Source organism: Hyposmocoma kahamanoa, unplaced genomic scaffold (assembly GCF_003589595.1).
Source record: "Hyposmocoma kahamanoa isolate Upper Pololo Valley unplaced genomic scaffold, ASM358959v1 211, whole genome shotgun sequence".
Lineage (NCBI taxonomy): Eukaryota > Metazoa > Arthropoda > Insecta > Lepidoptera > Cosmopterigidae > Hyposmocoma > Hyposmocoma kahamanoa.
Window position 1 is genome coordinate 5,590,722 of NW_020653732.1, and position 25,156 is coordinate 5,615,877.

Consider the following 25,156-nt stretch of genomic DNA (forward strand, 5'->3'; position numbering starts at 1 on the left):
AGTGATAATTGTAACTTTTTTATTAAAAAACCGACCACAAATTTGGCTCCGCTTTCGCATTGTTCTTTACCGTGGTTTTCTCAGCGATAACGCAAAATATGGAAGTGCTATACGCGTGCTGTTAAATACGTGTTAATGTAATTAGGGGTTTCAATATGAAATTTTATCGGCCACTTTGAATTGAAATTAAACCTAGTTGGTGTCAGATTTCAGAGCAAAACTTTTTTCACGCAAAATCTAAACTATTCTTAATTTAAAGTAAAAAACAAGATATTCGATTGTTCGACTTTCAATTGTTTTTACCTTCAACTTTTAACGTGAGGATGGATACACAAAATCTATAGTAATTTTCGAATACAAGTTCGCGCATGTGGTTAACGCAGCAGAAACTGTTCGTAATGTTAATGCTGTGTTCGGAGAGGATACGGCTAACGGACGCACTGTGCGTTTTTCGACAATTTTCGAAATTTCGACTTGAAGAATGAACCACGAGGAAGACCAGTCACTAAGGCAAATAATGATGAATCGAATTAGCATACCCACAATATGGCATTTGAAAAATGACGGCGTAACTCGCAGCCAAACAGCTTCACCATTATTGCTCCATGATAATGCAATACCTCACACTGCTCGAGAAACAGTTGTGACACTACAAGACCTGTAATTAGAAACCATCCGTCATCCTACATCATACATTTTTTGCACGAAAAAAAAATTCGTTCCCAGGAAGTAGAGGTGGGTGATAAATAACGTCACGATGAAAAAATCACGATGATCCGCCGTCAAATACTATCACCGTGCCTCGTTCCGAAGGAACGACGTTCCAAAGTCACATTCATAGGTGTTCCTCCGTTCCAATAGCTATCCCCGTCACTCACATCACGACATACGTATTTGATACAATGCGCTATCTCCGTTCCGTGGTGACTGAGCGCGCCACTCGTTGTAGTTCTCTTCAAATCTGGCCATTTCGGCGATGGGAGTGAATGAAATAGGATGACTTTCTTTGCTCACTCACAAGGGTCGTAGGTGCTTATTACTACTAGAAAGGGCGGATGAAAAAAATCTGCAGCAGTTATTATAAACCTATTTATGAACAAAGTAAAATATTTTTGTATATTTGTTTTATTATAGGAAGAGTTGGTATTTTATATTTATGTATAATCTACGTTGTGTATTCTACTAGAAATATAATTACGTTACATTTTATTGCTATTTTTAACAATCCAAAGATTCGCATTAAATAAGTAACAAACAAAATTACATTAAATACAAAATCAACTTTTTGAATGGAATTTAAACTTATTGCAAAAGGAGTAAAAACTTAAATCATTGTATAAAAAACGGCTATATAAGTAAGAAGCCGCTGGCTAAAACCGTATATAGTGATGTAAGTTATAGGCGTGACAAGGTCACAAGGTCACGGAAGTAACAGTCCTGACAAAATCACGATGATTTATCACTGTGATTTTTTTGGAACCGGAACGACGGTCACGGCGAAAGAAATGTAACGCTATTCCCCATGTCTACCAGGAAGCTGTACAAAATGCCTTCGCATAGCTTATGGAGTCCAGGTCCCCAGAGTTCTATCGCAAAGGTTTAAATGACCTTCCGATTAGATGACGAAAATGTATAGACAACGAGGGTAAATACCTACTTTGATTAAACAGATATATTTAATATTACAAAAAAAAAACATGTTTTATTTCACCCCTGTGCGCGCGAGTGGCGCACGAATAGATCGCACAACGTAAATGCACGTATGCAGCTCGCGAGTCTGTCGCAAACTCTACCCTAAAGCACCCTAATTAATCAATATTACGATTTCAAGTAAAATTTGTTTACATATGAAATAAAGATTACTTATTGACTTTGACTGTAAGGTAGACTCAAACCTTCCAAGTAAAAGATTTCGCCTGGCAACCCCCAAGGACCCAGGGATTCCAATGCAATTTACTCATTCATATGCTCTCGTAATCATCCATCTCCCAAGCAGACTTTGCCAATTGCAATTCATATTCATTCGCACCTAAATGATGGTTTAATTCAATATTTAATTAGCCTAATTAAACACGACAAAAAACAATATTAATTAATTACTCTTTATTGTCTTCTTCAACATGTTGTGAAACAACAATATTGTACTCGGCTGTGAAGACAATGTAATTGTGCCACATGCGTTTGTAATTGTTACATCTGTGTTTGTTCATAAGAAATATTTTATAACAAAAAGATTTCATATTAATTTTAACAGTTAGGTACTAAACACACCTAAGATCCCGTGTGCATCGAAACGTACATAAAATATGAAGTGATTTCGACACAGCCAACATTATTGTATTTTTTTATGATGCCAATTAGTGACGGGATGAACAAGTTCTGCGCTTGATGGTAGGTACTTGAAGGTGGTACGCGTCACGCCTGTTACTAACAATTGCAGTGCTATTCAGAGCTTTAAGAGCCGATACTGTCTCAGTTCGAATTGAAATGTTTCCCCTACTAATACGGTTCATTTTGCTTGGACAGAGTGGCAGGAACACTGGCTTTATTTCAGAATTTATTTCTTTTACAAACGAAATTACAGCCATTAGAAAAATGTATATCGTATACTTTACGTGATCTATTTAGTTCAGTTCATATACAAAAAACCATTGGTATATGCAAAGTGCTTATTGAATACAGCGGTTTTCTTGTAAAATTGATCACGCCGTATAGATCAGTGTATTTCCTCAATTATACTATTTTTTTTAAGTGATTGACCCGACACTTGCACTGTTATGCGAAATCAACCAAAGCCATTTGAGGTTGCATCGACTCTTAAATTGCAAAGTAAGGTCAATAAATAAATAAGTTATCCGTTTTCGCTATGTTTTATTTTCACTGGAATTACATCCGAGATTTAATGAAGTCGGTTAACGGAAAGTGGGTCAAATTGAATAAACCGGATTCATTTCCTAATTTAGAGGTTGAATATTTTCTTCAAATTTAAATGATACGAGATGCTTGCTATCGTGGTGAAATGATCTGCCCATCGGCGTAAGATAGTCGCCGATTGCTGCCCTGAGTGCGCCAGGCGTACAGAACAGGAATGGTACGTCGTCCGGGAAGGCTCCTTTCTTGCACCTCAAAGTATAGAATGAATGCTGTAGAAATTACAGCTTTGCCCCGTATGTGTAGTCCAATGTGATCTTAGCGTGGAGGTTAAATATCTGATAGAACAAGCACCTGATGCATTTCTAAAGTTGAGTCATCTACTCTGCAATCAATCCTTGAAGATCTCTACCAGGGTGCGTTTGGCACGTTGCTACTTGTTTTCGGTTCTTCTGTATGGCGTCCTGGACCTTAACTCAAAATATGAGTAACCGTTTAGAAGCCTTTGAAATGTGGATCAACAGAAGAATTTTAAAAATATCGTGGACGGATAGAGTGTTCAATGAAAAAGCATTGCAGAGATCTTGAGTACTGTCAAAAAACGCAAACTACAATACTCAGGTCATACAACGCGTTATGATAAACGCGACCTACTCCGGCTAATTTATGGAAGGAAAGATACAGGGAAAGCGACCGCCTGGAAGAAGACGTACTTCGTGGCCTAAGAATCTCCGGACATGGTTCAACCTGTGCACACAGTGAGTATACATTCGCCATACGATAGAACTGCATCCAGAGAGAATGATGGTGACATCAAGATTGTCTGTCATAGCTATGAGTGCCTGCATGCTCGCGCGGAGGCCAAAGAGGGAATCGCTTTTACCTGTAACTGTGCTAGTTTGCAATTTGTTAACACGTATAAATACTGAGGTGTGCATGTTGATAGTAGATTTAACTGGAAAATACATGTCGCTGAGGTATGTTCGAAGCTTAGATTACTGTTGAATTTTATCACTTAAAATCGCTGTTAGATAAACGTAGTCTGCGTACACTGTATTACGCATTGGTTGATTCTATGCTCAGTTGCGGGATGAGTTGTTATGGCCAAACCTTTGAAACATACCGCAACGACGGAAAAATCCTACAAATAAGATTTTTGAAATATTTAGTAAGTCGTAAAACCATGTATAGTTGTAAGGGAGACTATGATAAATTATTTACCTACTGTAAAATACTTTCTGTAAAAGCAAAAATTGAAGAAAAATATTTGGTCGTTATTGAATGCTGTTATACAACTGAATTTAAAATTAATGTAACGAACAAGTATAACACTAGGCGAGCCCGTGAAAATAAATATGTGTGTCCAAGAGTAAATAACTATTATGGTAAAAGAACAAATAGACATCTCTTGCCAATAATATTTAATAATTTCGATTTTTTGAGAGGCAGAGAATTCTTAAGTCAATTCATATTGAAGAAAAAATTAAAACTTATAGAAGTATTTCAAGTTTCAAGAAGTTGAAAGCTTGTAAATTTAGTCAATTCTACACTGGTTTTTGTTACTCGTACTAGGTATACTATGGTTTTGCGATAATGAGTGTAATCTCGCCAACAAACCGCTTTCGCAGTTTGGTGAGAAATTGTACATATTATGTTCTCTCGTAGGCCTTGTTTGTATGAAATAAATAAATAAGTTAACGATCCTTGCTCCGTACAGCTGTGTCTAAAATACAGATAGCCCTAATGATAGTCGACATCCGGTAGGAGATGCCACCTCAAGAAGAAGTATGTGTGGGGTTACTATTAAAACTCATTCCTTGTTAATCTAGAGTACCCTAGTCTATCATTTCTGAAGACGGAGTAAAATGACATTTGTAGGGTTGCCAGTATTCATACAATTTTAAATAGTAGGTAGTTGTTATGAACAGTTTTATCGATAGATTGTGAAAGAATGACAAAAATGTCTGCATTGTGAATGTTAAGACGTTCTAATGATTTACTAATTGCATTGTTGCCTTCTTCATTCTTTTTTTTGACAACTGACCTACTAGTATCAAAATAAATTTTTATTCATAGATATTTGAACAAGAACATGCAGATTTGATTATCTATATTGAATTAAAATGAAAAACTTCAAAATATGACTCCTTTTGGTATTTTTTATAGACATGTATGTTTACACATATGTATCAACTTATAAAAAATGACAATTCAAAGAAACCTATGCCCAGCAGTTGAACGAATAATGGGCCGAAGATGATTCAAATAAAACTAATGAGACTATTTATTGCCTGCGTGACCAACATTCAGTCGGTAGTCGATAGAATATTTATCGACAGCAATCACTGCATGTAAGCGAGCAACACTTTTGCCCAATGAACTACCTTTTTACCATCATGTCTCTATAGTCAATCTTAAAAAAAGACAGACTATAGAGACATGTAAGTTAAATTATTGTGAACGTGAAGAAAAATGCTAATCATTGTATCACCTAACAATTCAAACCACATCGCACGCACAATGAGAGAAAGCGTTAAATCTAGTCAGACCTTGCATAATGTACTTTAGTACTTAGGTATTCGCTTAAACGGTTTGCACTTACTTACTTAATTCAGATTGCACAAGCGATCGGAAATGTATAGTACATTTACCTAAACTTTAGGTTACTATACCTTTGTACTAAATTGATTTATTTTATAAAATTGCACAGCATTACAGCAGCACCAGCAAGAGGAAACGGCCAAAATACCAAAGCATTGTGAAATTCATAAATAGACAATTTGTATTAATAATTCTAAAAAGACAGACGTTCATCCATCCTCTCACAAAACCTCAAACATTCATCACACACAGCCACCCATCCTTGCTAAAACATCACAGTCTGGTAGATACGAGAAGCGCATTAACTCAGTGACACATTGCACACCGCCGCCGGCACTGCCAGCAGATGATGAAAACGTAGTCGTAGATTAATACTATTTAGTTTATTATTTATAATATTAATATATGTATGTAGCATGGATAACTTCCCTCTTTTCTGAGGTTATAATTTAAGTGTAATTAAACACAAAAAGGCTAATAATAATAGTTATTTGTAATGCAAGGCCGCAAAGTTGTTATTTGACACGAGTGCTTGTATTAAAATATGAGCAACAGACGGACCCTAAGATTACGAATTCAAAAATAGAATCTCACTATAGCGAGGAAAATGGTAAATGAAAGAAAAACAGTTGAATTAGAAAACACCAGTTTTTTTTTATTAATAGAAAAAGTTTAACTTCGAATGCGTTCCGAATGTACACCTCATCAACGTTGCAATCTGTATTGCACGTGTGAAGCTCTCGAGTCTTTCGGAAATAGGCGAATTTGCTGCGCGTTCGCTAGATCTGTATGCACCCTAACAAGTTTCCAAAAATAATAACTCTTTTATGATTGAAATAAGTGCACATTTGACCTCTATCTCACCTACTGGAAAGTGACAATGAGGTCGAGACGGACGAAGCATGCACACCATATAATATCTATTTACCACCTTGACGTTCACACGCCGCTTGCGCGTTACGCGCCACATATATTGACATGTATTTAACAGCACGCATGTAACACGCATGCAGCGCGCGCGCAGTACACATGCAGCGCGTTCACGGCGCATTCGCCATTATAGAAGCGTATACATAGCCCCTTAAATGAATTTATGATTTTGTGAGAACGAGTGTCAAGAACAGCTAGTTTATTGTGATTCCTCGTATTAATGTCTATCTATCAATGTTTTTTATAAACAATACAAGTCTTCTTAAAATCGATTTGATTCTTGAAGAATGTAAATTTATTCAACCTTCTCTCTCATAGACATATTTCGCTTCAAAACAGAAAAGTTTACATATATAACATGATTATCCCATTTTTTTTTAAACTGGTAGCTGTTCCACATTCAGGTAATATTCATAAAAAAGTCATTAAAATTATCATTACCTTTACCATGACTACATGATGGTAGTCATTAGTGACCGCATAACAAAATTTGCCAATTTTCTGTGGTCAATCGTACAGCACCTGACCATACTGTTTTTAAGATAAGTCAACAAGTATTGAAACAATAATGTACTATTTTAATATCGGGTAAAAATAAATGTAATTTCAAAATATATTGCTGCGTTATTTACTAAATTACCGAAAACTTTTAGCAATAAAAATGTGGAAACAACCGAATGAAATACTGAAAGTTCCAAATGATTTTGCTGACGTAATACTACTCAACCAACTTATTGAATATTTTACCTAAAACTATTGTCAGCTATTTTTATCATAGATATATGGGTGATACATCCATTATCAATTTAAAAGCCATCTCAAACATTTGTATAAAATCTAATGCTTATTAAATTTAATTTTTTAGTAGCAGTAGAACTCCCTGTGAAAAGATTCGTCCAGGGAAGTGCTGCCACCTTACTTATTTCTGCCGCCAAGCGATAATCTGAGCATTACAGCTTGGTCCTTTTTATTAAATACTGAGTGTTTTTTTGCATTGTTAGCATTTAAGATAGTTCCCCTTCATGTCCCATTGATTTTTTCCACCCTGTACTTTGTTGGCAAAAAAATGCATTTTATTGATTTGGAAATCTGAAATACTGATCTTCTTCAAAGTAGTCTCCTTGGTAAATGCACACACATCTTCCAGCGCTCCCACCATTGTTGGAAACATTTATGGAATGCAGTTTTTGGAATGGTGAGCCACCATTCCGTCGTATTCCGCATGATGTCGTCTCTTAACTCAACCCCTAGGGGTCCCTTGTAACGGCATTTTACAAAAAAGTCACATGGAGCTAAGTCGAGTGACTTACCATAGGAACGTTGTATTTGGCGATGAAAGCGTGAATCAAATGCACAGAATAGGCAGGTGCGTATTATGATGGTGCTGCCAAGTTTTTGCTGCGCACAGGCGTCTAAGGGCCTTCTGGTGTTACTCCTTTATGATGCTTTGGCCTTGTGGAAAAGAAAGTCTCCCGCGTTTCATTGGTAGCGGGAAAAAAAATGATGCGATACTTTTTTGAACACCTTTTGTAAGTGTAAAGTCCCCAACGGGCACTGGATAAACTTTTCCAAGCACCATAGAGACCAATGTTCAGTTGTGACTAAATTGTGTAACGTATTTTGTAGAAAAATCGAAAGTGAACAGTTAAGTAATTCTCTGGAGAACACCGTTGCTTCGCACATTGTAAATTGACACGCGTTACATTATTTATGATTATGACTTATTCTCTTGACTGTTGTCACGGACCAATAGCTTAAGACGACTGCTAATCTCCATAGTGGACTTTAGAGTCGACGACTTAGCGGTGGCAACCGCTAGTTGTGCAATGAGCAACGGCAAGTGCGCGTGCCTACAGCTCCGGTACGTATCTGGTAAATAGGGATGGTACTGTATGTGAACCCGGGGCGGCTCACTCGAGGCACTAGCCTCTTGAAAACCGGATGAAGTCAGGTGACAGAGGTATGTAACCCTGTACACACGCTGATCTGGGATCAGAACTGAACTTGTACAGTACCTGTGCGCGCACAGGTTATAGTGCCCTTCTCATATACCCTGAGGGTCGGTAAGGAGGGTCACTACAATCAAAACTAATGTAAAAATTTATGGTACTCCTATGGTACTGCCAATCTCCATAATACAGCTAGTTACTCTGAAAAAGGTCAAATATAGATGAATTGACGGCGTTGATCAATAGCATGGAAGTAGTTTAAATTATGTAAATGGCCGTGGATATCATTGCATCGGAATCCCCTCAACATCTGAGAGGAGCTACGTCTTCTCCCTTCTCACGACGAAGCGGGCCACACCGCCCAGTCGTCCTCCTCGCGGCTGCCAAACTTACTTACTGGCCAACGAAGCACCCGCCGCCGCTGAGCGGGATCGGTCCTCTCCCGATCACTCTCGGCGACCTCCTTCTGAAGCACCGCTTCATAGAAGGAGACCGCTGCTTCACGGGATTCTTGATTTGCCAACATCCAATCAACAGCAGCAATCCGGGCAACCAGAGTGTTCCGCTCCCACAGCGGTGGCACTGCGTCATAGACTCGCGTCCGATCCGATTCAGAGACTCACCGAAGCATCCGTGTCCGGTCAGTATCTGTGTCAGCCGGAATGTGGTGACGCACTTCCGCTGGCTCAACCAGCTCAATCGCGCCGACGACGACGCGCTAGTGCGTGATCCACGGCTGTTCCAGCCTCTCGCGCCACTTCTCGCACTGCAATCTTACCCAGCTCGTGCTGTCAAGCTGACGTGACATTAGATGCGAGTCTGCGAAAGATTTCGATATTCGACTCGTTAGTAATTACTAATTTTGTCATTCGAATGACAAATTAGTAACCAACTAATTTTCGTATACGAATGATGTGAATGATCATTCATTACTAATTAGTATTACTAATCCATAGATTCCATGGCGCATTTCTGCCTAGCCCTCTCTGACGTATAGTAAATAGCCTAAATGTGACGGGGACATGGATATATTAATATGCACATGGTGGATGGTTCCGATTAATTCTGGCATAATAATCATTCGCCTCGTGCACCCGGGTATTCGGAATCGGTAATCATCCGACTCGAGTCGAATGATAATGCGTGGATTCGACTTAGGCGAATGATTTGTCCATTCGAATGATTAGTATTAGTATACATAGTCGTGCATCGCCACGTGATATTTGTAAACAAAACCATGATCGAACTAGTTAATATCATTTGTAGATAGCTTAGTAATACGTTTCTCTAATAAATTAGAAAGCAACACGTGATAATACATTACGTTTAAAGTGATCATAGTTATATAAAATACCTGTGAGGGATCGACCAAGCGGTGAGAAGTTAGAACTAGGCCATTAGTAAAAAATATGTAACTGCTGTTAACACGAGTCGCACTTTAAACTAAGTGACCTAACCATGTTATCGGTCGACAAACAAACCTAAAAACGTATTTCGAAATAAGTCGTTGGGTATAAAAACAAAACCTCGCTCTATATGCACAAGTGTTTGCAGATAATCGTGTCTGTACTAAATGGGGGTTTATGTGGTAATATTTGTTATACTGCCAATGATTTACACAGGTGCATTCTGAAATGTTACTTAACACTATGTGTGTAATTTTTTTATAGTATTGCAATAGACTGTAATAGATGAGTGACCATAGGGCTACCATACCAAGCAGATAAGCGCAGTTGAAGCTTCCCCAGTCAGAATAAATAGCTTTGTTTGTAAGCGGAGATTCTTACTAACCCTTTTTTATGCATTAATTTTGCTTATGATAAACATAAGATGTAACGTTTAAACGCCATTAGTTGACAAGATTGTTCTTGTTTGCAAGCTGCGTTTGATAAATATTTGGTGTTATATATTTATGTTTAAGAATATTTAAAGCCAGAAGGTGGAGCAGTGTAGTAAGAGAAGGACGGTTTACCGAATTTGTTTCATGTAATTCGTATTATTTTAAATATAAATATTATAATAATAAAGAGGAGAGTGGAAAAATACATGTTGTGCCGACCCCGTCTAGCGTCGAATGATAGGGAGAAGAAGAAAAAGATGTCATTTATTATGTAATTAATTTAAATTATTTCGATATCCTTCTCAATTTATCTTATGTATATATCATTTGTAATTATTTATTTACCCACATCACTCGTACGGAGCGTCGCATGTACATATAGAAGTCACTGTACCCAAAACAATGTGAAAAAATTACTGAACAAATAAATATTTTTATGTAATAAAAGCACTTTCGACGTATGTTCACAAGTGACACAAGTATGTACCTATGAATTATAGTAGATAGTATTATTTGCTGATGATACTTCCTTATTATTTAAAGGTAAAAAGCGCCAATGTTCCTATGACGATGTGAACAATGCTATATCAAAAATAGTTGATTGGTTTGCTGTTAATAACCTGCTCGTTAATGAGAAAAAAACAAATTGTTTGAAATTTACATTACCCAATGTTAGAGAGACGGTTACAAACACTATACTAAGAAACGAAAAACTGAACCTTATGGATACAGTTGTCTTTCCAGGTATCATGTCAGATGCTAAATTGCAATGGAGTCAACGTATAAGTAAGTTATCAAAACGGCTCAGCACTGCAGTGTGCGCGATTAAAAAAATACGGAAACTTTCAGACGTCAAAACCGCTGGATTGGTTTACTTCAGACACTTTCACAGTCTAATGACACACGGCATTTTGCTTTGGCGTAATGCCGCCGATGTCAATAGTATATTTCGCCCACTTGCCAGAACAACGTGTTATCTCTAACACATTAACACACATAAATAACACGTTGTTCTGGCAAACGGGCGATTTGTCCTGCAGAAACGTGCGGTTAGGGCAATTTACAATCTAGGCACCTGAGTGTCTTTGAGAGATAAGTTTAAGGAAATTAACATTCTTGCACTAGCGTTACAGTAATTTATGGTAAGAGGAATAGTAATTTCTGTATATAGTGACAGACATAACATTAATACGAGGAATAAAAATAAACTAGCTGTTCTTGATAGTCGTCTTCACAAAGTCACAATTTCATTTAACGGGCAATGTATACGCTTCTATAACAAGATTACGGTTGATATCGTGTTGATATACAAAATTTGCTATTCACGAGGTTTACAAGGATAGTGAAAAAAATACTTTATACTAAAGGTTATTATACAACTTCTGCGTACTTGGATGACAAAAATCCGTGGTAGTAACCCGTTTAGCTCATGGAGGTTGTCTCGATCTCCGATGTTTGAAAACAAAAAAAATATATTGTAAATGTTGAATGTGTACAAATGTTATTTACAAAGAGCAACTCCTAGAGTTTCTTGCTCATTCTTCTCAGGGGAATCTGCCTTACGAATGAGCGGTAGAGTTTAACCAATGTGACGATTTCAAGTGTAATAATAATGCTTACCTATGAAATAAAGATTATTTTGTTTCTGAATTTGATTTATTCATACGAAATAAACGCGATCTTCGAGTTCGTAAAGGAGATGAACAAGATAATTACATATCTATTATTAAGTTCTATCACCGATGCTGACTGTAAAAATCACCAAGCTATCACGGTTGTACTATTAAAACATCGAGGTCAACTCAGACCAAACGAGATTTGTGCTTGTGGCTGTATCAGGCTGTATAACAGATATATTGGCTGTAGGTACATAAACTGTGTTACTGGTAACCAGACAACTGTTGAGTAATATTTGCTAACTTTTGCTTGCCAGTGAAAGGGACAGTTCCATCATATACTACGAGAAGGAAATAGTGGCATACGCCTATTTGAATACAGGATTGTTTGGCATTACACAAAGGATGAGTGCTACTAGAATTACAGCACATTTTAATAGAGCGAGGGGGATGAAAACTAGCGGCGGTAACCTGGTGGAACATCGGTTTCTTTTTCTGTATGAAAATTTACGCCAACGTCTTTTCAATGTCAATTTATCAGTTACAACCTCAGAGACCTAACGGTTTGCAATATGGGCACTGGATGCGGTGGTCCCGGGTTCGATTCCTGGTAGGACAATTTGGGAATTTGGGAAATGCATTTCTAATATTTTCTTTCGTAGCACCGCATTAGAGAAACCCAGTGTCGCTGGTGCCATGGACACACATAGACAAATTACACCCAAACTCACGAAAGAAATAAATGTAAGCAATAGAAATATTTCTCCCGGCCCGGGAATCGAACCCGGGAGCTCTGCGTGGCGGCAGACCAGCAAGATAACCACCGTTCGGCCACAGAGGCAGTTGTGCTCATACAATTGCCATGTTATTCGAGAGATTTAAATCGCAAAGACCTGATGGGCACTGCCACTGTGCCCGTCACCCTGAGATAAAGTTGGCAAGATATTTAAAATGCGCTTGTAAAATTCGCACTAAATTCTATTAACCATCGAGGACTAAATGACTTTGTATCAAAATTAACTTGGTAATAAATAAACTCTAGATTGTATTATAACTCAAGTTTCTTTAAAGTGTCTGTAAAGATAAGACAGTGCTGTTTTTCGAGAATAGTGACTTTTTTTATAGTACTAAGTGACGGGACTCCAAGTCGAGGGCCTAGTGGAAAGCGACGTGCCTATCCAAAACAGTTGCAATGTCACTCAGAGCTTTATTTAAAGAAACAATCTTAGGAGCACTGCCACTGCGCCCGTCACCCTGAGACTCAAGTTGACAACACCTAACGCGGTAACGTGAGCATAATAAAAAAAGGGCGAAATAGATGATGACTATACTTTCCTGGATGAACAATGAGCTCTACTGCTACGTGTTAAAATCAAATAGCACCGCTATTTCTTTCAAATGCTTAGAAAAACAATAAACTATTCTAACTAAGTAAATGTAATGTCATGTAATCCTTAATCCAAGTAAATGTTACCACATTTCGTTCACAAGAAAATTAAAACCTGTTGAATCTGCATATCATTTAAATGGTGAACCATTAGCTAAGGTCAATGAAGTCCGCGATTTAGGAGTCACAATAGACAACAAACTAAAATTTTCTGTACATATCGATAAAATTATTAATAAAGCAGCAAGAATGTTGGGATTTATTAGACGAAACACACGTAATTTTAAACAAATCCATACGAAAATCGTACTCTATAATAGTCTAGTACGATCTCACCTTGAATTTGCCTCCACAGTATGGTATCCAGTATACGCCGGCCCCTCTCAGCGCATAGAAAACATTCAGCGTATCTTTACAAGACATATAGCTTTAATTTCACCCAACATATCACACAGATGTCCTTATAATCAGAGATTATTATTTTTTAAATTGTCCTCATTGCATAATCGAAGAATTAAAGCTGACTTGTCATTTCTCTATAAAATAGTGAACGGTGAGATATCATGCTCTGCTCTGCTTGAAAACGTAAAGCTCGCAGTACCATACAAATATCCCAGATCACGCATAACTAAGCTATTTAATATTCCTCCATGCCGCACTAATTTAGGTTTTCATCTTCCACTCTCGAGAATGTCTTCCCATTACAATTATATGTCAGCAAACCAACCAGAGCTGGATATCTTCAACGATACGTTAAAAATGTTTAAAACGAAACTGTTGACAATACTCGAAGCAACATCCTAATTTGTAATTCCGTATGGGTTTTTTGTATGGTTTGTTTTTGTTTTGTTTAAAAAAAGGGTATGATTTTATTGTTTTGTTTTCCATATATTTTTATAAAATTTTGGTTTAGTTCTACTAACTAAGTTCGACAAAGTTGTGTGTACCAGTAATAGGCATATATATAAGACTAATTCTATTGATTATGTAACCTTTTTGTATAATATTATATTTATGCTGTTGGTATACCTTAATAAATAAATAAATAAAATTAAATAAACTAAAATTAAGTTTAGTGAGGCTTGTGAATCGAGTGAAGAAAAACATTCATAGATTTCTCTAAAGACAAGAAAAAAAGCACTATGCAAGACATCTATTTATAGCTAGTTTGCAGAATTCAAACGCGGTCGTGTGAATCTCAGTGACAAATTTCGTGATGGTCGTCCGTCCTCTGCTGCGAACAATAAAATCATCGATGCTGTGCACCGTATGATCAAAACAGACAGGCATGTGACATACCATGAGATTAGGGCATCTTTAGGCATAGGCATGAGTCAAATACAATCAATACTACACAAACATTTGGGTGTGAAAAAGCTGTGCTCTCGATATTGCCAGTTCTCACACGGCCAGACAGACAAATGAATTTTTGAAGGTGAACAACGTTGACCTTATGAGCCATCACGCGTACTGTATACGTTTTTACGATAAGATTCCTAAGTAAAAAACTTACATAAAATTATTTTTATTGAGAATTCATATTATACAATTGAAGAGAGCACATAAAGAAATATGAAAAGACAACAAGAGTCTATATTCCACACAATCATGATTCAAAGTGTATTCCATAGCATTTAACTTTATTTGAAAAGAGCAATCCCTAGAGTTTCTTGCAGTTTTCAAGTGTAAAAAACTAACATAAGGAATAAATTACTATTAGACATTGACGTCCGATCTTAACAATTATATCTAATTCAAATTTCTTTTGTTACAGACTGAAAAATGTGGGCCGTTCTTCTAGCAGCGGCTGTACTGTCGACCGCGCGATGTAAACAATTACCTCCTAGCACAGGTGAGTGAACTAAATAGTGCCTAATTTCTAACAGATATACAGGAGTGGTCTGGGACCACAGAACAATAAATACAGTAGATGTGGTTAGTTAGCGCCAGACGCGTGCCAAAATTGGATCTCGAAAGACCTACGTGAGCTCAGTTCGCCGTTTTCGCTTTGTATGGTATGGTTGTGTCATTTTTATTGCGCAAATTTCCTAAAATCGCAGAAAATCGCCTTATTGTGCTGTTTCGGAGTACAAAACTGATAGCAAATCAAAACGTCGTTACTTGCAATAAAGGTATTGAACATTCAACGATAAGGCGACTGGGTAAAGTTGAAATTACATCCAGAATTTGTTACATCTTTTTAAATTAGAAATTATGACTAAACATTATCAATATTTCGTAGTGTTTATCGTTAGTTTGTGTGAAAAAGCACAATGGCAAGAGATGTGGTCATATTCATAGAGTCACAGACAGAAGGTGGTCACAGATAGTCTCGAACTGGTACCCGATTTATAAGAAAAGAAGACGAGACTGGCCATCAAAGAGATGGAGTGATGATATCGTAGAGGTAGCAGGAACGCTGTGGCCAAGACTGGCACAAGACAGAGTCTGTTGGAAGAAGATGGAGGAGGATTTCACCGCTAAAAGCGGCCTTTGCACATAACACTGCTAACTGTAAATTAAGACAATACTAACCATACTAACAAATAGAAATTGAATAAGTTATATAAGTAAACTGTACTGTTGTATGGGATGAATAAAGCTAATAACAATAATAATAATTTGGTTGTGTGCGCTTTGGCGACATCGGTAGTAAACGAGATTTAAGGTACTTCCATAGTTTTTTTCTTCCGTGTCAGGGAACCTGGTAAAAAACATGAATGTATTGATAATTTTAATCTGCAGGTACTTCGATTGCTTTTAAATTAATTTCAGTTCTATTCAAAAGAACACTTTACGTTCTTCAAGGTTAGTTTTTGTATGCCTTGAACAATGTTGTGCCAATATACGTATGATAAGTTATACTGATTTCTCTGACTCAGGAATAATAAAAATTACCACCTCGATGTCGCAAGATGTGAAGATCCCAGGTTCAATTCCCGGTAGAATAAACTGTTCTCTTCGGTGCTTCTGGCTGTGGTGAAGAAGGTTCTAAAATCTCTCACTAGATGTCACTAGCGGTGCAGAATGCCGAAAAATCTAGTAGAAAGATCTTTAACAAAAACACTTAAGGAGAATTTCGACAACTCGATAGCTTGACCCGTAGCTCAGTCGGTAAGAGCAATACTTCGGTGCAGTATAGTCGTGGATTCAATTCCCATCGGGTCGAAGAAAATTTCTCGCTTATTCCCAGTTGTCACCACTGGCTTTGTTCCCACTAGCGACAAATGGGAAAAAAAATCCCATTTGTCCCAAATTTTTTATATCAACTGAACTAAATAGAACACGTATACTATACGATATATGTTTTTCAAACGGCTTTAATTTTATTAGTAAAAAATAATAATAATAATAATAATAAAAATAATAATTTCGCTCGACCTAAGCAAAACGAACCGTATTAGTACGGGGAAAAATTTGAATTCGACCTGCGAGTCTATACTACCTCTTAATAATCGTAATATGTCTGTTCTAAATTGATTCTATCACATTAAAAGAAACCAAAACTATCGCCACTTTTTGAAAGTTTCATAGTAAAATTTCCTAAAAAAATTTTGACAGTTTACTCAACAGAACCCAGTTATAAGCCCGCAGTCGTGCTAAATATAGACCCGTATTTTTCTTAAAACCGGCCCTGGGTGGTTGACCGGGGTCATCGCTCGCTGTCCGCCGCCTGCGCATCCTTAGCAGCCAGTCATTGGACAAAAGAATATGAATTCACATTTAGAATGCGTTTGTAATATCCGCACTAAATTCTATGAACCTCCGAGGACTAAACGACTTTGTATCAAAATTTACTTGGTAATAAATAAATTCTAGATTGTATTAAAGACATAATCTGTAGTTTCTATAAAGTGCCAGTAAAGATAAAAGATAATGCTGCTTGTCTAGATAATGATAGTTTTTTTTATAATAAGTGGCGAGACGCACAGGTCGTGCGCCTGGTGGTAAGCGATACGCTGGACACTGCCATTGCGCCCGTCAATTCCCATGTGCATGTAGTTTCACCAGCACCCTTACCGCTTCTGGAACGGTCACATTACTGCTTGGCGGCAGAAATAGGTCAAGTACAGCACTTCACGTACGTGCAGTACTTCCCTGGACGTACTCTTGACAAGGAGCTCTACTGCTACTAAACTTCAATAAAGAGAAAGAGAAGAGAGAGAGAAAGAAGAGTTAGGATCGCTATAACTTCGAAGTTCGATGACAATATTTTCGATAAATAAATGAATACTGCTTTTTACAAAAATGTTAGCCTTATAATTGTATAAATTACAGTGGAGTTTAAATAACTAAATAATTTTACACGTCAAAACAGATTTCATTTAGTTTCCGTTACAATTCCTTCTTAACATACTTTCCAACTATCAACCTTGTAATTTGTAATGCTTTCTGCTTCCGTCATAAAAATTTTCATAAAATAAATTATATAGAGACAAAGTAGTTCGCTTTCTTTTTCTTATCAAATTTAACTGTAGTTTTAAATGCTGAAACGTATAATCAAAGTTACAAAATCATGTATTCCATAAAATAAATGTACTCTTAAAAAAATCATTTTTTAAGCTACTGCTCGTTCCCTAAGGGTGCGTACAAATCTGGCGAATGCCCCTCTTTACGAAAGGCACACTTGCATTACTTACTGCGATTTGGATCCCATGTGTCCTAATTTTGAATCATCTCAGCAGGTCGATAGAGAGTCAATGGCAGCATTCTGTACGTTTGGTATTCTGATAAAAGTTAAAAATTGGATAATATTAAGTTTATTATATGCTAAGGAATCTGAATTTTGACTGCCCCTGTAGCCGTATCTACCGACCCGAGAAATAGGGTATTCCGGAGAGACTACGGGCTCGATGGCAAGGTCAGGGTACAGCGGGCGTCCAGGCCGAGCCCTCCGCCAGTGATACGCCTTCACGGCCGTCTCTGGTGGACCCGGACTTGGGTATGGACTCGCCGGGGTGTGTGGTTAGCTGCAGGTACACGTTCATCTGCCCCAATAGTATGTGGCCGGGGCGTTCATCACGCGCGCAGCTAGCACGTCTTAGTAGCGGTCTAGACGAGGGTATGATGGCGAGGAGACGCGCGGGCCATGTGAGTTGCCCTTTAAGTCGTTAGCTGTATCCGGACATTGTCGCAGAACACTGCTACCGACATCCTCCGGTCCCTCCAGCCCGTAGGAATTTGGGAACTGGAGAAACGCCGTTTTTCAGTGTGGGGAAATGCGCGTGAATTTAGTAGTGGACTTAGAATCGACCGTTTAGCGGTGGCAACCGCTAGATGTGCAAGGCCCAACGGGAAGTGAGCGTGCCTACAGCTCCGGTACCTATCTGGAAAATAGGGAAGGCAGCCTCTCGAAAACTTCTATCTCAGAATCTATTTGATAATTGTTTTGTCCTCTTTGTCTCTACTAACTTAGCACATAAGATTATTGTTACTAACAAATATGGACTAAGTTGTCTGAAAAATAAATGAATTTGAATTTGAATTTGAATTTGAATTTGAAAACTGGATGAAGTCAAGTGACAGAGATCTGTACCAACCCTGTACACTGGCTGATCTGAGGTCAAAACCTGAACTTATAAGATTCCTGTGCGCACACAGGTTATAATCCTCGTATACTCGAAGAGTCAGTAAGAAGGGTCACTTCAATCAAAACTAACGGAGAAAGATATGGGCTGCCTCAGTGACCGAACGGTTTGTTTGCTGGTCACAGAGGTCCCGGGTTCGATTCCCAAGCCGGGAGATATATTTGTATGGCCTACATTTATTTCTCGCGTGAGTGTGGGTGTAATTTCTGATTTGCGCAATTCGTCGGGGATTGGTGCAAGACGCGTATTGCACTAGACCAAATTTTACAGGATTGGGATTTAATGTTTGTTACTACAATGGCTACAACTTTCACTTTTGCACAGAAAGCATTAATTATGTTATTTACGGACTGATAACAATAGATTCCCATAAATCACGTTAATTTTAATGCGACGTCATTTACACGGATTTGCTAAGACCATTAAATTACCGAAATGAAAACTCTGTATCCAATGCTAATTAGGCGTAATTACACTATGCCCGACGAATTGGTTTTATAAATTTTATACATATTTTGTAAACCACCAAACAAATTTTGTAACGGCCTAAATTGTCTTATTTTTTTCCAGAACTATCAACAATAACCATAGCAACCGCTGAGCCCGACACAACACCATGGCCTGGTGCCCTGGCGCCACTGGACACCCTCTCAGTCGCGTGCGAAAAAGACAGCATGCATGTCACTATCTCGCTTGCGCACGCACATCCTGATCATGAGAATAGGTAAAAATATGAAATCAAAAATCCTTTTTTTTTTATAACTTGTACATTTTGGTGAGGTGAACGATAATATGTCACACGTTGAAATCCATACTGTCATTAAACGAAAAAGTCAACTAATGGGAAATGGTCATTAAAATTTCTGAAATTGAGTCGTTTAGTGACGGTGTCGTTTTCAAGGTGCGAGTGTCAGAATCATAACAAGTAGGAAGGCTGTGGCATCTACCCACACATGGGAAAATGGGTGTCAAGTGTACGTATGTATGTACAACACCACAGATGAAATGAAATTTTTGTAGCTTTAGAGCTCCTTGTGAAGGGGTTGTCCAGGGAAGTACTGCCACCTTACCTATTTCTACCGCCAAGCAGTATTGCGTTCTGGTTTTGAAGGGTGCTGGTGAAATTACAGGCACATGGGACTTGCCAACTTATGTCTCAGGGTGACGGGCGCAGTGGCTGTGCAAACGTGCAAAAATGTAAACAAATATTTGTTTACAATCATATCCATTTGTTTGTCTGTCCTCTGCTTGGTAGACCAGCATGGTAACCGTTCGACCACGAAAGCAGTCAGTTAAACAGTGTTTTCTTATTCAAATGGCAACGAGGACGGGATTAATTACTAATTGGTGGTTTTAACCACTGTATAACACTCTTTGTATCTTACTGTAGACATTTATCTACATGATGACGACATACGAAATGCCTTATTCTCTCTTTCGTTCTCTCCACAGCATATACGAGACTTTCAACGGAATCGTATACCCAGCTGGTCTCGGGAGCAATTCGTCCTGTCTTCGAGAGTATATCTCTGCGAGAGGTGACCTTCAGTACACTGTACCTCTGAGAGGCTGCAATACTATGTCTACTGATAATGTAAGTGTTTGTTTTCTAGATTAATAGTAATAATAATAACGCACACACTCAACATTGCCCCGCACTAGGGAAACCCTGTGTCGCGGGTGTCATGGACGCACATATAGACAACCACAGATTACACCCAAACTCACGAGAGAAATATATGTAGGCCATACGAATCGAACCTGAGGCCTCTGCGTGGCAGCCATTGTCCAGGTCCGGCATGGTAACTATTCGGCCACGGAGGACGTTAGACCTCAAATTTTGAGATCAAATACTTTCCATCATCCTCCTTAATTTTCGCTGTCAGGAAACGGAGCACACAGCCTAAATCCGCATCTGACTCCGTTGTTATTGATGTTTTGATAATTCCGGGCTTAAGGACTCTTGACCACTTCCTTAACCAAGGAGACTAGAAGCACATAAATGAACATTCGGCGTTCCATCAGTAATCATTCCATTGCGATAAAACTTTCGTAAGCTGTTGGACACACACCCGCTAAAGTTTCTGAAGTATTAGAACTCACACTAGATGTCACTAGTGGCGCTGAATGACGAAAAATCCCGTACAAAGATCTATAACAAAAACAGGAGAATTTCGACAACTTGATAACTTGACCTGTAGCTCAGTTGGTTTGAGCAGCGCTACGGTGCAGCATGGTTATGGTTTCAAGTCCCATCGCATTTTTCTATGTGTATTAATAATGATAACAAAACTATTGGAGTTAATTGACAAAAAAATCTCAATTAGAACTATTTTAAATTTCCAAAGACAATTTTTATCACGTTTCGACTAACACACTTAGGTTGGCTACACCTGGACTATAATATTTTGGTATCGCCCCTATATAATAAGGTTTTTATCGGTTTTGAAATGTTAACCCACGTTTCAAAACATATAAAAACCTTATTAAATAAATAAAGAAAAGAACAATAGGACAAATAGACATCTTCTGGGTAGCCTCGATCCATCTAATTTAAAAATCTAATTTTACTGCCTCTGTGACCGAACGATCACCATGCCATGCCGGACTACCACGCAAAGGTCTCATGTTCCATTCCTGGGCCGGGAGAAATATTTGTATGGCCTAAAATTATTTCTCTCGTGAGTTTGGGTGTAACTTTGTGGTTGTTTATGTGTTTTCCTAGTACGAGGCTATGTTGAATTGTGAGTGTGAGTTTTCTTCAACCTCGTCTAAACAGTCAATTTTATAACCAATGCTAACTTATATATTTTTTTACAATATCAAGTGACGGGACAAACAAGTCGTGCGCCTGGTGATAAGCGACACGCCTGTCCATAATGGCGCATTTACACCACGTAGTCAGACGACTTTCGCTTGTCCGCCGCAAGGCGACAAGCCGCCCCGTGTATATAGTAAGTCGTCTGACGACGGTTTTTTTCCAGTCGAAGTAGAGCGAAGCGACTGGGTTCGTCGCCTTCCACAAGGCTGTAGTTAACGATTCGGTGTAAATGGTGAGTCGACTGTATCGGCAGACGACCCGATGTAAATGCAGTGCCATTGACAGCTTTAAATTGTAAAAATCTTAGAGGGACTGCCACTGCACCCATCACCCTGAGACATAAGTTGACAAGTCCCATGTGCCTGTAATTTCGCCAACACCCTTACTCTTCTAAATTGAAACGCAGTAACGCTCACATAACTGCTTGGCGGCAAAAATAAGTAAGGTACCAGTACTTTCCTGGACGAACTCTTTCACAGGGAGCTCTACTGTTCACTATTCAGTGTTTGCTGGAAAACTCAATTCATTCCCAGCTCTGATTTTCAGAATGTTCATGAAGACGTGAGTAGTTCCGAACTCTAGGTAAACCCGAAGAGATAAACCCATGTCCAGCTGTGACACGCATAAATTCATCATCATTCCGATACACCCATCAACAGTCCGACTACACCCACTGCTGGGTCTAGGCCTTAGTTTGAGATACATGGCAATCCATACACATATACACAGAATAATCCAAAAAGAGTTTAAAAACAGAAAGTTGGTTAAGTGTGAACATTCTGTCTGTCACATCTTACGTAAGCCCCGATTTCTCCAATCAGGATTAACGATTGGCCAATGTAAAGACTTATAAATAAATAATTAGTTTAGTTAATTAGCCATTCATTCTGTTAGTTGGCTTGAACCACCCAATCAAACGCCGATAAGGAATGATCCAAAATAGAAATGACTATAAATTACATCCAACTTCTACAAGGTGGTTCTGAGTTTGTTATGACAGTGATGTTTATATAAGCTTATGAGTGGTGCTTATAAGCAGAAGTATAGCTCCTTGTGGAAGCTTTACTTAGTATCATTTAAAAAATCTACTAAGTATCAAAAGCATTCAGTTCGAAATACGAAATGGCAAATAAAGAAGGAAATCCAGTTCCAACATTGCCTAAGCTAAAAATAACACACAGTCTCTACCCCAAACAAAAGGCCACACAAGTGCATATGACTCGTTATACGCATGCTGTAGGCGTAATGCTGAATGACGGTAGAATAGAATGCATGACTGTCGTAAAGACTGACTCGTAAACGCCCCATGGTAAAGTCGAGAGAACGCTTAGTTTCATTTAAGATTTAAATTCAGCTCTATGCCATATACAATATGACTATCCAAATGCCAAAGCGTAAATTTGCTGTTGACATTACTCAAAGGTCAACCTTGGTTGGTTACAGTTTGGATATGAAAGTAAAAACAATCGAGATATTTATATTGTTGATCTGTGTTCTTGAGTAGATAAAAAAATCTACGTTTTTTATTCATTGGGACTAGTACTGCGCTGGCGCATTGTTGTAACGTCAGGCAATTCAAGTACAAATACTCTGTATTCCACAAAAGAAGAAGTTCTAGATAAAGACTGCCAGTCACAAGCGGTTATTTTCCTTCAGGTTTACCATTTGACTTTTCGCCGGTTTGCATTTTTTTTATAATATCATGTGACGGGCCGAACAAGTCGTGCGCCTGATGGTAAGCTACTAGCCTGTCCCTAACAGGTGCAATGCCACTCAGAGCTTTAAATCGCAAAGATCTGTGAGGCACTGCTACTGCGCCTGACACCCTGAGACAGAAGTTGACAAGTCCCTTGTGCGTGTAATTTCACCAGCACTCTTACCCTTCAAAACTGGAACACTGTGATGCTAACATTACTGCTTGGCACCAGAAATTGGTAAGGTTCCAGTATTTAACTGTACGAACTTGTTCACAAGAAGCTCTACTGCTGCTTAAATTAATTTAAAACTCAAAAGACGACTGCTTCGGGCGCTTTGCAGCGCGGTGAAATTTCATCGTGCAGTCAAGCAATCGCCAGGCATACGCTGACTGCTCGAGCTGTCGACTGCTCTCGGGCAATTACTTCTGCCTGCGGTCTTCATTCCACGTCAGGCGCGCATTTTCGCAGCAGCAAATTCTACGCCGCCGCCGTCGTCGTCTGAGCGAAAGTAGCAGTAGTGGTGCTTCTTCCTCGAAATCCAAGTTGCTACTGGTTTGAATGAAATAGAAATTGTGACTTGTTGAGCAGTTGATACCAACTGACTCCAGCAGTTATCAATGGCAGCCTCAAGGTTTTGACTATGACTGCAAGAGCGGTATTATGAACAGAAGTTTCGCATACCACCAGGCGTACGACTTGTTCGTGCCGTCACTTTAGTAGTATCATAAAAAAATCATTACCTAACTAATAGTTTAAATCCACAAAACCTTCAAGTAATCGACTTCCAAAAAAAAACCTCCAAAGTCAATATTCACCAAAAAGTTACCGTCTTGAGTAACGTTTAGCACCGTTATTACGTCACGACCTGACGACCAAATGTCGTGACGATATTGAAGCTATCCGTGATCAAGTTATATATTTTAGTGGTGTCATTGTTTAATGTTGCCGTTCGCGCTGTCGGCGCTATGATCGACAAAGAACTTATAATTTTTGAATAGTTACAACGGTATTACTTGTGAATAACCACAAAAGTCTTAACGTTTACTTTGTTTAAAAGTAACTGCTTTTTAACCAACCTCAAAAAAGGAAGTATTCTCTGTGTATTTTTTTGTTATGACTCTTTAGATTTGTGAACCGGTTTCGATTATTCGTTTTTGTTGGAAAGAGCGTACCCCAGTATTGGTCACATTTAAGTTTGAAGAAAATATTGCACCTCTAAGGGTGGCAAACTAGGGGATGAATCCGGTTTCGCGCACTTATGGGCAACCGATTTCAATATAACTTGCAAATATGTGTAATTCCACGAACTTTTTAAGTCGGTTTTTGTTCATAAGAAAGTTACAATTATATTTCATATCAATATATAATATAAGAGCACGCGGACTGCGGGACGCGTGAGGCGACCCCTCAACCTGTTCTCCTAAAATCTAGGTTCGCGTTGAAATACCTGGCCTTAACAATAAAACTGAAACTAAATAAGATATTAAAAAACCGATTAGAGGGGGTTGGAGATCTGGAAAAAAGCTACAGTCGAATTGAGAACCTTCTCCTTTTTTTAAATCGGTTAAAAATAACAGCAGGCGGAGAAAATTTCACACAGATCCGATCAGACCGAGGACCGATTTATGTTATTTAGAAGAAAACCATGCTTATGATTGAAGCTCTGTAGTAAAATTACGGTGTTCTTTTTCACATTAGGTGGGTTCGATTCCCGATTCTGCAAGGCGATTATTTTAAAATCTTTGAACACAGTTCGAATTGCTTTTAAAATCAAAGTGAAGTCTTCTTGCAGAAAAATTTTCAATCTACGGTTTGTAAGGTACTTTCCCTCCGTGTAGCCGTGGGACACCCTGTAT

The 25,156-nt window shown here is 38.4% G+C and overlaps 1 protein-coding gene across 1 annotated transcript in view; it reads left to right on the forward strand.

Moving 5' to 3' along the window:
• The window catches only part of LOC113227558, an 89,697-nt gene that overhangs the window by 39,289 nt on the left and 25,252 nt on the right, over positions 1 to 25,156 (forward strand). The window contains exons 2-4 of the mRNA XM_026460509.1: positions 14,969 to 15,046; positions 19,353 to 19,506; positions 20,235 to 20,376. Coding sequence (XP_026316294.1) covers positions 14,977 to 15,046; positions 19,353 to 19,506; positions 20,235 to 20,376 — 366 coding nt within the window. The 5' untranslated portion in view covers positions 14,969 to 14,976. The remainder of the gene's footprint in view (positions 1 to 14,968; positions 15,047 to 19,352; positions 19,507 to 20,234; positions 20,377 to 25,156) is intronic.